The sequence below is a fragment of the Hirsutella rhossiliensis genome (genome assembly GCF_020360975.1).
Source record: "Hirsutella rhossiliensis strain HR02 chromosome Unknown scaffold00001, whole genome shotgun sequence".
Lineage (NCBI taxonomy): Eukaryota > Fungi > Ascomycota > Sordariomycetes > Hypocreales > Ophiocordycipitaceae > Hirsutella > Hirsutella rhossiliensis.
Window position 1 is genome coordinate 6266746 of NW_025408667.1, and position 13748 is coordinate 6280493.

General features: G+C 56.6%; 5 protein-coding genes across 5 annotated transcripts; 3 read left to right on the forward strand and 2 right to left on the reverse strand.

The window, feature by feature from the left end:
* Positions 1–1071: 1071 nt before the first annotated feature.
* HRG_00790 (uncharacterized protein) lies at positions 1072–1344 on the forward strand (the record flags this gene model as incomplete). The annotated part of the gene is made up of 1 exon (XM_044859261.1): positions 1072–1344. One exon carries the CDS (start codon positions 1072–1074, stop codon positions 1342–1344), a length of 273 nt encoding a protein of 90 aa, XP_044725661.1.
* Positions 1345–5112: 3768 nt separating this feature from the next.
* Positions 5113–6817, forward strand: HRG_00791 (reverse transcriptase (RNA-dependent DNA polymerase) domain-containing protein; the record flags this gene model as incomplete). The annotated part of the gene is made up of 4 exons (XM_044859262.1): positions 5113–5458; positions 5510–5937; positions 6179–6220; positions 6293–6817. 4 exons carry the CDS (start codon positions 5113–5115, stop codon positions 6815–6817), a joined length of 1341 nt encoding a protein of 446 aa, XP_044725662.1.
* Positions 6818–7286: 469 nt separating this feature from the next.
* On the forward strand, positions 7287–7908 carry HRG_00792 (uncharacterized protein; the record flags this gene model as incomplete). The annotated part of the gene is made up of 2 exons (XM_044859263.1): positions 7287–7480; positions 7536–7908. 2 exons carry the CDS (start codon positions 7287–7289, stop codon positions 7906–7908), a joined length of 567 nt encoding a protein of 188 aa, XP_044725663.1.
* A 1199-nt stretch (positions 7909–9107) lies between these two features.
* HRG_00793 (PIF1-like helicase domain-containing protein) lies at positions 9108–9985 on the reverse strand (the record flags this gene model as incomplete). The annotated part of the gene is made up of 4 exons (XM_044859264.1): positions 9108–9516; positions 9582–9768; positions 9810–9873; positions 9947–9985. The coding sequence occupies 4 exons, from the start codon at positions 9983–9985 to the stop codon at positions 9108–9110; spliced, it is 699 nt and encodes a 232-aa protein (XP_044725664.1).
* A 52-nt stretch (positions 9986–10037) lies between these two features.
* Positions 10038–13712, reverse strand: HRG_00794 (ATP-dependent DNA helicase PIF1; the record flags this gene model as incomplete). The annotated part of the gene is made up of 7 exons (XM_044859265.1): positions 10038–11127; positions 11193–11290; positions 11488–11599; positions 12090–12256; positions 12339–12423; positions 12531–13152; positions 13229–13712. 7 exons carry the CDS (start codon positions 13710–13712, stop codon positions 10038–10040), a joined length of 2658 nt encoding a protein of 885 aa, XP_044725665.1.
* Between the last annotated feature and the right edge of the window lie 36 nt (positions 13713–13748).

Sequence of the window (13748 nt, forward strand, 5' to 3'; positions counted from 1 at the left end):
CGGCGGTGGCCACCGTCCGGATGACTGCGTATCTCCTGCGCCATCATCCATCTCTTGAGATCGGATTGGCCGAACCAGAAGCTCCTGACGACTCTAGGCGAGTTCCCGACAGGGCTTGCCGGCCGATCCTGTCCTCCTGGGCGGCTTGGGTGTCCTCGGAGCCCATTGGCCCTGTCCGCGCACCACGGCTTCGCCTTCCAGACGTGCCCTCTGGACGCCCTCCACGAGCCCTCCCTTCGAGGAGGAACTATCGACGTTAGTCGTCCTTTCCGCGGCCAGCCGCCTCGCCGACTTCCCTTGGGCAACGCTCTTTGAGTGCCTCTGCCTGCTCTCTTCGTGAGGCATCGTCGGCCGCCGCGGCCGGCTTGGCCTCAATAGGCCGGAACCTGGGTGCCGCGTTTCTTGACTTTTGTGGCCCGACGCCCGCTTCGGCCCTTCGTCCATTGCGATCGGTCTCGCCGCCGCGATACTCCTCGTCGCAGCAGCGGCCGCTGCTGCTGTCCCCGTTTCGCACTCTCCTGCCACCGATCTTACCTCGCGGCTACGATTCTCCCCCATGCTGGTGCTGTCTTATCGGCAAGGCTCCGCAAACGAACGATAGATTAGGAAGCCTTCGCCCGGGATATACCCGAGATTGTCTCGCTTCCTGGCAATGGCGTTCCGCCGCGTTGGCATTCTTCTTGCTAACGGTTATATCCTTCCTTGTTAATATCCCCTTTCTGCATTAGACCTCTCTCTCTCGGACCTGCCGGGCTTCCTTTGTACCTATCGACAGGCCTATCTGCCGACAGCCCTAGTTTTCGCCATCCTATGCCGGTAGCCCTGCCGGACACTTTAATCCGCGTCGCCCTTGCTGCCCGATCAGTACCCAGCTCCGCAACACCACGACGCATCTCTTTGACGTCTGCTTACTTACAGCGGCAAGGCTCCTCGCTCTTCCCGGCGAATCCATACCACTATTGATCTACTATAAGTGCGTCTACGCTCGACTTCTTCCCTACTCCTTTCTTGACGCTGAGAACCCGTCCTTTTAGTGCGTGCAAGTGGCCTATCGACCTGCGCAGATGCACTATGTCTTCCTCTCTACTTCGTACCGATATGCCCGCACCGCACCTTCGAAAGCCGCTCGATAGCCAAAGGGGCGCTGGCGGTGAGATGTCTATGATGTCTTTTGTCCAGCCGGACTGTCCTGCTAGATTTTCCCACCAGGACGACCACCGCATCAGGGGTCTTAACGCCGAGGCCATGGCCCGCGTCTTCCTGCCTCCTCCCGCCTGGCTGCTCGCGACGGAATATGCGCCCTCCGATCGGATGCCGATGATTCCCCGACATCCGTCTTTTTAGCCTCAACCTCTCCATCTACGGCCAGCCTATTGATCCTCCGACTGGACCGAAGAGTGGTTTTTCATGCATGCCCGCGTCCACCCCTACGCGCTCGCATGGGAGGTTGAGCAACGCGACGGCCTCGAGTCTGACACGGGCCGCACCTTTCTCTATACGATGCCCGCCCTTGTCGTCCGCGATCAGGGCTACTGTTAGATCCGGTAGAATCCGGGTAGATGCAGCTACGATAGCGTCAGGCTACTAGTGGCAGCGCCAACGGTAGCGCAGACGATAGCGCACCAGGTAGCGCAGCCGATGAGGCCACGAGGACATCTATGAGACAGTTACAGAGATATGACGTGATGGCATGTCATAGGGATTGAGGCCATCGCCCTTTGATATAGGGCTTGGGCAGAGCACCCCCAAATGGGGGACACAGACAGACACACATCATACCTCACTTCATCCGATCGTACCATTCTTGCTGTGTCCGTGACCTATCCGACGAGAACCTCATCAAGGTTCTGACAATTAAGAGTCTCAATTCTACCAATTGAGTGGAAGAACCCGCATCTGAAAAACTAAGGTTAAGCAATTCAAAAAAAAAAAAAATTTTAAAAATTGGCGATGACTTCATTCGCAAAGACTCCGACTTCTGAAGCCTTCCTCCGCCAGCCCAAGGACTGGTCTCTATGGGACACCAAATTCCAGGCACTTGCCATCGATTACAAGCTCTGGAACTGGGTTTCTGGAGTCGAAGGAGCAAGCCTTCTCGAAGAACCACAGCCAACTGCTAATCAAACGGGAGTAACCACTGAGCAGCTGACGCTACTCTCAGGGACACCACCAACGACTGGCGTATGTTCCAGTTCAAGGTTGAAAGCACGAAAAACAAGAGGAAAGCATCAAAGATCTGCGAGCCTGGGTGGCAAAGACCGTTGATGATCCATATTTTCAGACCTGTTGTCTTCCAGCCAAGTCCTCAAAGACTGGTACGCCAGCCTGAAGAAGCAGGCCAAAGGCAACAAGAAAGAGATGACTCGGGCCTTGCAAAATAGGTATCGAAAGGCGGTTACACCTCTCACCAAACCACCGCAAGACTGGGAAAGCTGGATCCAGTCATGGAAGAACGTGATGCACGAGGGCATCAGAGAGAAACTCGCGGAAGCGACACACCCAGCTATATGGATCAGAGACTTCTTGGAGGCTGTGAAACCTCAATGTTCCGGCTGGGTAACCCAATTCTACCTCTCCGAAAAAGATACTGACGATGATTTTGATATACACACCATGACGAACCATTTCACAAACTATATCGATTCCGAAATGATTCCTTCTACGATTAAGCCTGGCTCCTTCGGCCCAACACTTGACGAGACGAGAGGAAATAGAGGAAGAGGAAGAGGAAGAGGAAGAGGCCGAGATCGAGGCCGGGACAACAGAGATACAAGAGACAGAGATACATACAAGAGGCCTCGAGATGACGAGCCAAGCAGAAGATTCTGCAACCTTTGCGAACAACCAGGCCATACATTCTCGAATTGCTACGCAATCAACCCAGATATAGCCCCAAAGTGGTGGGCTCCAAACGAAGCGGTCGAGAGAAACTCGAAGCTTGAAGAAGTGAAAAGACAAATGGACAGATACCGTGGAAAGAGGCAAGAAAGGGAATTCATGCCAAGCACGAAGCGGGAGCCAGCTTCAACCCCAGCTCCTGCTCAAGATCTAACTCCAGCCTGACTTGGAAGAGCGATGGGAAGTGCTCCGCTTCATTCGCCATCGCTCATCAACCTGGCCAAGCAGCTTTCTGTCGAGTCATATCCGCTGTGCAGCTCGGCCCTGCTTGACTCTGCTTCGACCATCCACATCTTCAACCAAATTTCACGATTTCTCAACTTCAGGAGAGCGACAAAAGGCGACTTCCTCTGGGCAGGGAGAGCCAAGTGCCTATTCAAGGCTATGGTGATGTCGACATCAGGATCAAAGGCCCTCAAGGCCCACGCTGTCTACGGCTGACTGATGTCGCGTTTTGCGAAAATTTTGCGTGCAACCTAGTCTCCTACAAAACCCTGAAGAGACACGGCATCTGGTGGGACGAAAGTCCAGGCCAACAGTCGTGCCTTCGAGCTTCAGATTGAGCATCATCGGCCTGGTCAGCCAGGAACACGACCAGTTTGTGCTGGAACACATCCCCAGCGACGTCACTCGAAGGGCATTCTTCAACAGACGAAACAAGTACACTTCGATAACACAACGAAGCCCTCAGAAGGTATCTGCAAAGCTCTGGCACCTGCGGCTCGGGCACCCAGGCCCCAGAGCCATGGAGCACCTCGTGAACTGCTCACGAGGAGTGAAGATCAAAGGAATCCCCTCCGTTGACTGTGATAACTGCGTAATGGGCAAGTTGAGAAAACAGATACGAAGAGAACCCCGCGAAGACTGCAAACCTGGAGAAAGACTCGGAATCGATTTCCACGACTTCGAGCCTGACAAGAAGGGATATAACTCGCTGATGCTGGTGACAGACAGAGCAAGCGGGTTTGCCTGGGATTTCTACCTGCAAGACCGCAAAACAGAGACTGTCAAGGCTTCGATTGAATACCTTCTGAGCAACCTGAAACATCAATACGAATTTATCACAAAAATCGTCGAGTGCGACAATGAGCTGACTACGGGGAAACCAGAAATTCTCAACTACCTCGTCCACGAGAAGTTCCTCAAGGTCGAGCCATCGGCCCCAAACACCCAATGTCAAAATGGATTGTCCGAACGCTCAGCCGGGACGATCAAAGACAAGGCTCGAGCGATGAGGGGAATGCTTCCAACTCAGCTGTGGACAGAGATTTACAGGGCCGCGGTGTATCTCAACAACCGCACCCCAAGATACGGGAAGAAATGGAGATCACCTTACAAAGTGCTCACAGGCAAGAAACCACCCCTCGAACACCTCCGCGCCTACGGGTGCAAGGTTTTCGCCATGACAAGGGTGGCCCAAAAGAAAGAACAACGACTCAAAAGCTCAACCCAAGGGCTTGATTGGCCATCTCGTCGGGTATTCCTCCTCAAACATCTACAGGGTCTGGATACCTTCGACAGGCGAGGTGATACTCACACGAGACGTCGTTTTCGATGAGGATCAAGTGTTCGATGGAACGCTCCAAAGCCTCGCTGAATCGGTCAGGGAAGCCGACCTTGACAAACTGGCAGACACTCTCACCCAGATTGGCCTCCCAAAGAATGATGAAATTTCCTCGCTAATGACAACGCAGGCTCCAGATGAGCCCGTCTTCGATTTCAACGACGACGACGAACAAATGGTCGATCCACCAAACGAGGAACAATTCAATGAAAAATACACTGAGGCACGCTTTGAACTCCTGCCAACGCCTCCGCAGACTCCTCCGGCTGCTCTCCTTGCAGCCTCAATACAAATGATACAAGACCCCTTTGTGGAAAGAAAAATCCAGGACAGACCCTGGTGGCAAGAGAGTCATGATGACCTCACAATGCCTGAAACATCACAGAGCTTGACAGATGGGCACCAGGACGGGCTGTCACCCTCCTGTGAGCCAGAACCACATCGTCAAAAAAAACTCTGCAAGACAGACTTGGGCGTCAGCTTTCCTAGCAGGGACTGTTGCAAACCCCATTTCAAAAGACAAGACAAGTGGGAAGCCTCGAGACAAGGCCTACCTAGAAAGACTCATCTTCAAGAAACAAATCGATCGAAAAGACCTACCGCCTCTCCCAAAGAGTCACCACGATCTCAAGACACACACTTTCCGCTACATGTTCGAGCAAGCCGAACGAGACCACCTCCAGAGCCACCAGAAAATGGGTTCTTGGAAGGAGGTGGCCCTCAACACAATCTCAAATGGAACACAAATTCTTGACTGCATGTGGATTTACGTCTACAAGTACACCAAGCGAGGCAGGCTGGTGAAATGCAAAGCTCGCCTTGTGGTCCGAGGCGACCAAGAACGTCGAAACACCCAAGACACATATGCAGCTACGTTGGCTGGAAGAAGCTTCAGATCACTGATGGCAATTGCGGCAAGATTCGACCTCGAACTGATCCAATACGACGCCGTCAATGCATTTGTGAATGCCAACTTGGACGACGGGATTTACATGCGTATGCCGCCGGGTCACAGGAAACACGGCATAATCTTGAAATTGTTGAAAGCACTCTACGGGCTGCGAAAGTCGCCTCTGCTGTGGCATCGCGAGCTGACCAATACGCTCAAGAAAATTGGCTTCAAGACGGTTCCTCATGAGCCCTGTTGCCTAACCCTCGACGGCATCTTCGTCTTCTTTTACGTTGATGACATTGTGTTTGCGTTTCGGAAGGAAGACGGACTGAGGGCAAAAGCTCTAACCGACCAACTGCGTTCAAAATATGAACTGACCGGAGGAAACGACCTCCAATGGTTCTTAGGAATCGAAATCATTCGCAACCGTGATCGACGCCTGATTTGGCTGTCACAAGCTTCATACATTGAGAAGATCGGCCGCCTAGCAAACAAACGCAGAATTTTTAACACTCCAATGGGGACTGAAGAGCTACTCCCATTTGAAGGCATCGCCACGAACGGAGAAGTAAACTCCTACCAGGTGAAAGCGGATCTCTCTTGTATGCAGCAGTCATCACAAGGCCAGATGTAGCCTTTGTCGCCTCAAAACTGGCAAACTTCATGTCCAACCCCAGCCCTCAACACCAAGACGCTGCTGACCGAGCAATTTGCTACTTGGTCGAGAGAAAGAATTTGGCCCTCAGGCTGGGAGGTGGCGATGATTTTGAAGTGGCAAGCGACTCATCATTTGCTGACAACTCGACCGACCGGAAAGCTCGCAGGCCTACGCCATGAAGCTGTTTGGAGGTCTCATCGGGTGGCGGGCAAACAAGCAAGATACCGTCACAACCTCGACAACTGAGGCAGAGCTTTTGGCATTGTCACAAACCGCCAAGGAGTCAATATACATGAGCAGGCTGATCGACGAGCTGGGTGTCAAGCTGGATGCCTCACACATTCGGATTCAATGCGACAATAACCAAACAATCCGGCTCGTCAACGCAGAGATCGCAGCGCTGAAGACAAAGCTTCGTCACGTCAACATCCACAACCATTGGCTTCGTCAAGAAGTAGCCAACGGCACGATCGAAGTCACGTATACACCCAGCGCCGAGCTGATGGCCGATGGTTTGACAAAGGCGCTCCAAGGACCTCACTTTGAAGCATTCGTCAAGCAAATGGGCCTCGAAGACGTCACCAGCCTCCTCGCCGGCCGGTCGCTCCCGAAACAGATGACGAAGAACTCCAAGAACAGATATATGAGGTGTGGCACAAGGAAGATAAGGAATGACCAGCGACGAAATCACGAAGAAGGCGCAATGAGCCGCGAGCGCATCTACAGGCACGATACTCGCCCCGGGAGAGATGATGTTCCGGCCCGAAAGAACAATTCACATACACAATGGCTTTGGACGATTTGAGCGGATCATTGGCAGCTTCCCTCGCGATGCGAGCTCAGCTGGGAGGGTGTGTTAGATCCGGTAGAATCCGGGTAGATGCAGCTACGATAGCGTCAGGCTACTAGTGGCAGCGCCAACGGTAGCGCAGACGATAGCGCACCAGGTAGCGCAGCCGATGAGGCCACGAGGACATCTATGAGACAGTTACAGAGATATGACGTGATGGCATGTCATAGGGATTGAGGCCATCGCCCTTTGATATAGGGCTTGGGCAGAGCACCCCCAAATGGGGGACACAGACAGACACACATCATACCTCACTTCATCCGATCGTACCATTCTTGCTGTGTCCGTGACCTATCCGACGAGAACCTCATCAAGGTTCTGACAGCTACCAGCCGTAAGCCGTGCCCTGACCCTTCGCGAGTGCCGACGAAACGGTATATGGCTAAGATGGGCTTGAAGTGTTCTCCCTAGGCTCTTTGCCTCCATGGGCGACTTCCCCTGCATCCCGCCTATTGTTTCCTTTACCGGCCTTATCGTCGGCACCGGCCACTCCTCGCTGCGGCGGGACCTACTGCCCGGTCCAGGCGCCGCCCAACTTAACTGTTGCGGATTTGTCCGCCTTTCTACCTATGTCGCTCCTGGGATGCCTAATAAGGTCCCCTTCAAGGGCTTCCACCCGTTCCAGGTCTTCGTTATCTTCCTGTTCGCGCTAACCCTGGGCCATCTTGTGTAGGAAGATGGCCGAGAGGCAGGACTCTCAATTTCAGCCTAACGTCCCCTTTACCTGCACAGGCAAGGTCGCTGGCCTGCTCCGTCATGATGTCATGCTCTACCCCTGGCTCGGACCGGGACAACGTCTTTATCGTCGTCCCGGATTCCTGGACTTTTCTCGACAAGGCCGCCGCCGCCGTCACCACGATGGCACCGCTTCTCTCTACGCCACAGAGGCAACAAGCTTCCTCCGCTTCCGCGGCCTTCCGGGACGTGCGCGCTGCCTCTTTGTCTTTGATCACCCCTGGCACCCTCCCGCTCAGTCCTCCACCCTTGGCTTCGGCTTCGCCCTCGACCGGCCACCTTACGCCGCCCGGGAAACGATATTGCCCTGAGCCTGCCGATACGCCGACGAAGCGACCGTGTCTGCTGCATAAGGCCCCGGTGATCTCGTCTTCCCCTAAGCCCGCCTCCTCTGCTACCCACTCGTTCTCTGTTTCGGCTGCCTCCGCCGCTCATGAGCCGGACAACCCTAAGCCGGGTCCTGACTTACGGACTCTTCCTCGATTCCATTGTCGCCCATGGCTTGGGCTCGCCGGCCCGTCCGCTTCGAAACCGCCACCTATCTAAGAAAGCTACGGAAATGGAATAGCGTACGCTGCTATAACTCCTTAAATGGGAAGTGTTTTTCGTCCAGCCTGGCTGCCCCTTGGTCGTCGTTACCTTTCTGCCTCTGTACATCTGTCTGCCCCTTGTCTAGACGTTTTTTTCGTTCCTCAAGGCTCTTTGCGCAACCCTGTTGGGTTGCCTCTCCCGTTTCCTCTTTCGGAATAAAAGATCCCGTGTGATTGGTCGCCGACCCTTCCGTCCCTCCCTCATCATTGGTCGCTGCCGCCTTCTCTTGCCCCTCTCATGCCTTGCCCTGTTTCCCCCCCGTTTATACTCCTGTTCACCCCCTTGCCAATGCCAATGCCAATGCCAACCTTTTTCCTTTCGTCCGCCGGTTTTCTTATTGTGTCTAAAACTTGCGTCTTTTGTCTTTGCCCTTTTCGTTCATGCCTTTCTAGCGGGTTCTTCCTTCAAGTCTAAAAGTCGCCCCTCGTTGATCGCTGCTGCCCAGTGCCCTTGTCTTCTTGCCCGCCGGCGCGCTCCTCCGTCTTCTCCCCCTCGTCACCTCACCCTGACAACTCTCCTTGACTCTTCAGCGTCGCCATCCGACCGACGCAAAGCTTCCTCGACAGTCCTCTCGCTTAGCACCTCCAGCCTGGCCTGCGCGGCGGTCATCTCTTCGGGGACTCGGTTGCCCACCAAGTCTCTCTCCGCACCTTGGACACGAGCGTGATGCCGTCTAGCGTTCGACAGCGCGATAGCTGCACATATAAGCTGTACGGGTCGCATTGCGAGGGCACGGCCCTTCCATCGACTTTCGTCGTCCGTGTCCCCCGCAGCTCCAGGGCCACGCGCTCTAGCGTTCTGCCCTGCACCTTGTAGTCCGTGCAGGCGAAGGCTGCTGCGCACGGCAATCCCTTCCGGCTGACGTCGTTCTGCTGCCACGGCCGCTTTCGTTGGCAGTGTATCCTGACGCTCATCGGCGTTAACAAGATCGTGCCCGGCGGCATCCCGACGAAGTGGAGGTCCTTTGTCGTCGCCGATTCCAGTAATATCCCGCCGGCGGCCCGAAGTGGATCGTCATGTCGGACGAGATTCGATGCCCTGGGGACGCCTTGTCGACAATGACCTCCACCGCCGAGTAGCCGGCGCCGTTCACCAGCTTCAGCCCCTGATGGGTGTTGTGGTTCACGACGACCGGCATCCCGGCCACGAACATGAAGACGGCCGGCACGGGGATCGCGCTATCGTCGCCTTGATTGAGTACCATGATCGCTTCTTCCTCGGTCGGCAGGCCCTCCTTCCACTTGTGCTCGGAGATGAAGATGCGCATCGTCGACCGCTGCTGGACCCGGAACGCCAAGCTTGCCTCCATGTTTAGGTTCCACCGATTCCTGTTCAGCGGCGTCACCACGGTGATGCCAGTCTCCCAAGGATCCGCCTGCCCTCGCGGTAGCACCTTGAGTTGAGGAGGTCCAGATCCGTGCGGTCCTGCACACCCTGCCGGATCCGCTTCAGCAGCCCCTGCAATTCCGGATCACCGGCGGCGCGCATTTGCTCGTTCAACATGACGACCGTCGTGAATCTCTTCCACAGCGCGTGCGCTTTGTCGTGCTGGTGCCGCTGCTCGGCCTTGAACGAGTTGTCTACGTCCCACGAGATGGCCGCGCTCGGCAGGACGATCGACCTCTCTTGACCGGCCGGAACTGCTGAAAGTCTCCGCAGAAGAGGACGATGGGGATCCCCGAAATCTTTCTGCGATCCGCGAAGCCGACAGAGTCGCTCGTTTATGGCGTGCAGCGTCCGCGCTCCGAGCATGCTCACCTCGTCGATGACAAGCACGTCCTTCTCCTGCCAGTCCATCCGAGACTGGCCGTGGATGAACCGCTCCGCCCGTTTTGTCAGCCGCACCCCGTCAAGGTCCTTGGCTGTGTTCGCGCCGCCCGCCCTTGGTCTTTAGTGAACCCGCAGGCGGGTGGATCGTGATGCCGTTGATCTGCGCCGCGGCAGTCCCTGACGTCGCCGTGATCAGCAGACGATTCGAAAGGCTCTTCCCACTGAACAGCTCGACGAGTGCCCCAATGATCCGCGACTTGCCGGTGCCCCCCTCGCCGCCGACGAACTGGCAGAGCTGGCCGGCATCGCCCCTATTCGTTTGTCGCATCAAATCGAGCTGGCGGCATATTATTAGGAAAGCGATCGACTGCCTCTTGTTCAGCGTTAGCCGTGTCGACAACTCCTTGCCCGCCGCGAAGAAGGAGGTCGATGGGCCAAGCTGGACGCGCATTCCCGCTTCTGCGTCGCTAGCCGTCTCGTCGGAGTCGGCTGTCGTCATTTCGACGTCGTCCTCCCGAAGCCGGTCATCACCCTCCGCAACGCAGCTCGGCGATCGCTTTCCCGGACTGCGACTGTGGTTTGTACGCCTTGGATCATTCTCTCCTTTCCTCGACGCACTTATCTGCTGCGACTTGATAGCCTTGACCTGATCCTGCGGCGGTAGTGCGGCCCCGGAAAATACCCGCCCTGGCATGCTTATGCACCTCAACCCTTGTTCGGGAATCGCGATGGCCTCGAGCTCGGCCGTTGAGCAGAGCGCCGATTGCTGGAATCGACAGAGCTGCCGCATCATTGCCATGAGCTCCGGCGACTTGGCCGTCACCTGATTCGTGCCCACTGCGCCTCGGACGACGTCGATCAGGCGCGTTGCGTCTCCGATGTTGTTGGACCGATACGTCGCTGCAAATTCTGCGCCCGCCTCGCCTGTCTCGCCCTCCTCGACGTGGGCGACCGTGGAATCGCCATCGCCGGATGAGGCCGCCCATTGCTTGGCGTCGCGCTTTGCGTCTTCGGCTGATCGTCGAAGCAGCTGCACGTTGTCGACGAGACATGATATTCTCGGGGCCAGCGCCTCTCGCGCCCGCTCCCAGATGCTATTGATCTCACCTGTTTCTTCGCACAGAAAGGACTCCCACGGCACAAATAGCGCAAGATGCTGCACGGCTGCCCTGTAAGGGGAGGGGAGGTTAGCCACTCTGATGATGCCTGCCGGCAGGGCGGTTGCTATACACACCTCCGGTGGCACGACTCCTCGTCGTCGTTGTGGCCGAAGTCCTTGCTCAGGTAGCCATCGAGGCAGACGGTAGCATGCTTGCCCGGCCGCCTGAGCACCTGGACCCAGCGTCTCCCTGGCGCCCATCCATCCTCGAAGGGCACCTCCCCCCAGGCCGCACAGCTCTCGTCCTTACTGGTGCGTTTTAGTCTAACGAGCGATATGTAGTCGTATAAGCATAGCCCTCGCAGGAGCTCTCCCGGTGCTGGTACGCCTCAACGTGGGAGATCCTCAGGCCTGCTTCTTCGACAACGACCGACTCATCCAGAGTATCATCTATGGCCGCCGCGCCACTTGCTCGTCGGAGATACGGCCACCGTCGAAAGACTTCCCAGTACAGCAGAGATGTGTTCAGGTACGCCCAGGCGCTGCTGTTGGTGAACTCGGCCGGATATCCAAGAAGATGAGCGACGACCTCGACCTGAGATAGCGGACGCTCCGTGAACACACGATTCGCCACCCTCATCAAGAACTGTCGCGTCCTGTTCCCATTGGCGGCGTCATCGCCAACAGCACCTCCACCGTCGTCCTGTCCTCCGTTGGCCGTGCCGTCACCCGTTGAGGCGGCCAGAGATCGGCCGCGGCCGCCACACGCTTCCACACCGGGTCCTCCACCTTCGTCGCGTAGTTCGTGACATAATACATAAGGGCCATGGTCTTGCGCTGCGTCGCAATGAAGGAAATGTCGTGGTTGTGCCGGAGCCCAACAGCGATAGCCTTGTTCCATCGATTGACCATGCTGTGAGTCCTCCGGATCTGCAACACCCCGTCTGCCGTGATGGCGGTCTTGTCGACCAACCTCCATGGAGACTTAAACCGGCATAGATTCCTTTCCGCGCTCCTTTGCCCAAGGAATACTTGACACAGGTCGGGCTATGCGTGTGAACCTGTGTAGCGCCGGCACAGAAGTTGGCCTCCTCGTCAAATGCGGCCGAAAACTGCTCGGTGTTGTCCAGCAGGGAGGAAATATCGGACGTCACAGATCGCTCCGCTTGCACGGCGCAGAACCCTTCCTGATCCAGATCCTATCTTGCACGTCAGCCTGGCCCCGTTTGTCCATCGGACGAGCAATTCAGGTTCTCAGTGACACGTCTTAGCTATTCTTACCTCGGAGAAGACACTATCGACGTATCGTATGATTCGCTCGCGATACGCCGCCTGATCCTCCCCGTGGATGTCGGCAAGCATCGAGCTGAGATGCGCGTTTCCGTGCAACCAGAGCAAGCCGTGAACATGAAGCGCCCTCGTTCGTTGGTCTCCACAGCGCCATAGTACTTGCCGATGCGCCCGAATACCGACTCTTCTCCGACCTTCACGTAATGATCGAAGAACAGCTTCATCTCCCGGTGGAAGAATACGGCGGCGCTCATCGGATCGGACATGGCCAGCCTTGTCCGCTTGTACGCACTCCCAAGGCCTTCTAGGAACTCCTCGGCCGCGCCGGGATCGCGTGTCCGATATGCCGCCAGTCGCAGCTTCACCGGGTTCGTAATGTCGTTTGGGTTGATGGTGAACCAGATGGCCGGAACGCCGTAGCCAACGATGAGCGACTGGATTTTCCGCCGCATATTGAGCCGAACCTCTCTCGACATGGGTTGCCGGTGGCCGTACAGCGAGAGGCTCCTGAGAAGCTCCTTCACGCCCTCATCGGTCGTCTTGCCCGAGCTCTCCAACTCGACCCTCGCCGCCGCTAACCTTTGCGCGGTCATCGAGCGGGCAACGCGCTCGACCTTGCCGAAGTCCTTCCTCGCCACACTCAGCATGCTGACGCGGCGGTTCCTCGACCGCACCCCCATGTTGAAGACGAGAAATGCAAATATGTGGTGCAACGCAAACCGGCCACCATGGCGCCGGAGCACGATGTCGGCCCAAATCCGGAGGTTCAAGCTTCGGGAGGATACGATGTCTCCCGCTGCCGCCCCTGCCTCAGCAGCTCTACCGGTGCCTCGCAAGTTGGTAAGGGCCTTCCCGCCTCGGCTATGGCCTCTTCGGCCAGCCTTGGTCCCCAACGCCAAATGGGAACAGGGTCGGGAACGTTCTGGCGAAGAAGGACGTCTCAAAGGAGTCGGCAAACTCATCCCCGCGAGACTCGAATGTATGGCTCACTGCCATCGTCGCCACGCCCTCGACCCCACCGAGGATCCGACCCACGCTCGGGCCCGCGCGGCCGTCGTCGGCACCTGCGCCAACAGCGTCACAGGCAAACCGCAGCTTCTCGACATCCGCCACGTCTGGCGGTCCGTCCAGCCCAAACATGCCGGAAGACGTCACCTCGTTGATTGGTCGAACGTTCTGATCGGGGCTAGCACCAACTCCATCACGACCCGCGCCTTCTTCGTTGGGCCCGTGCCCTTCAGCCTCGCCTCCCGTTTCCTGCCTTTGGTTGAGCAGAGCGAAGAGTTCCTCGATCTCCACCGACCCTCGTCGTCCATGGCGCGCTCCGTGGGCGGCACAACGTGCGCCGTCCGCGTTTTCTCCCATGCGGACGGCTCGTTCCGCTCCATGCGATCATACACC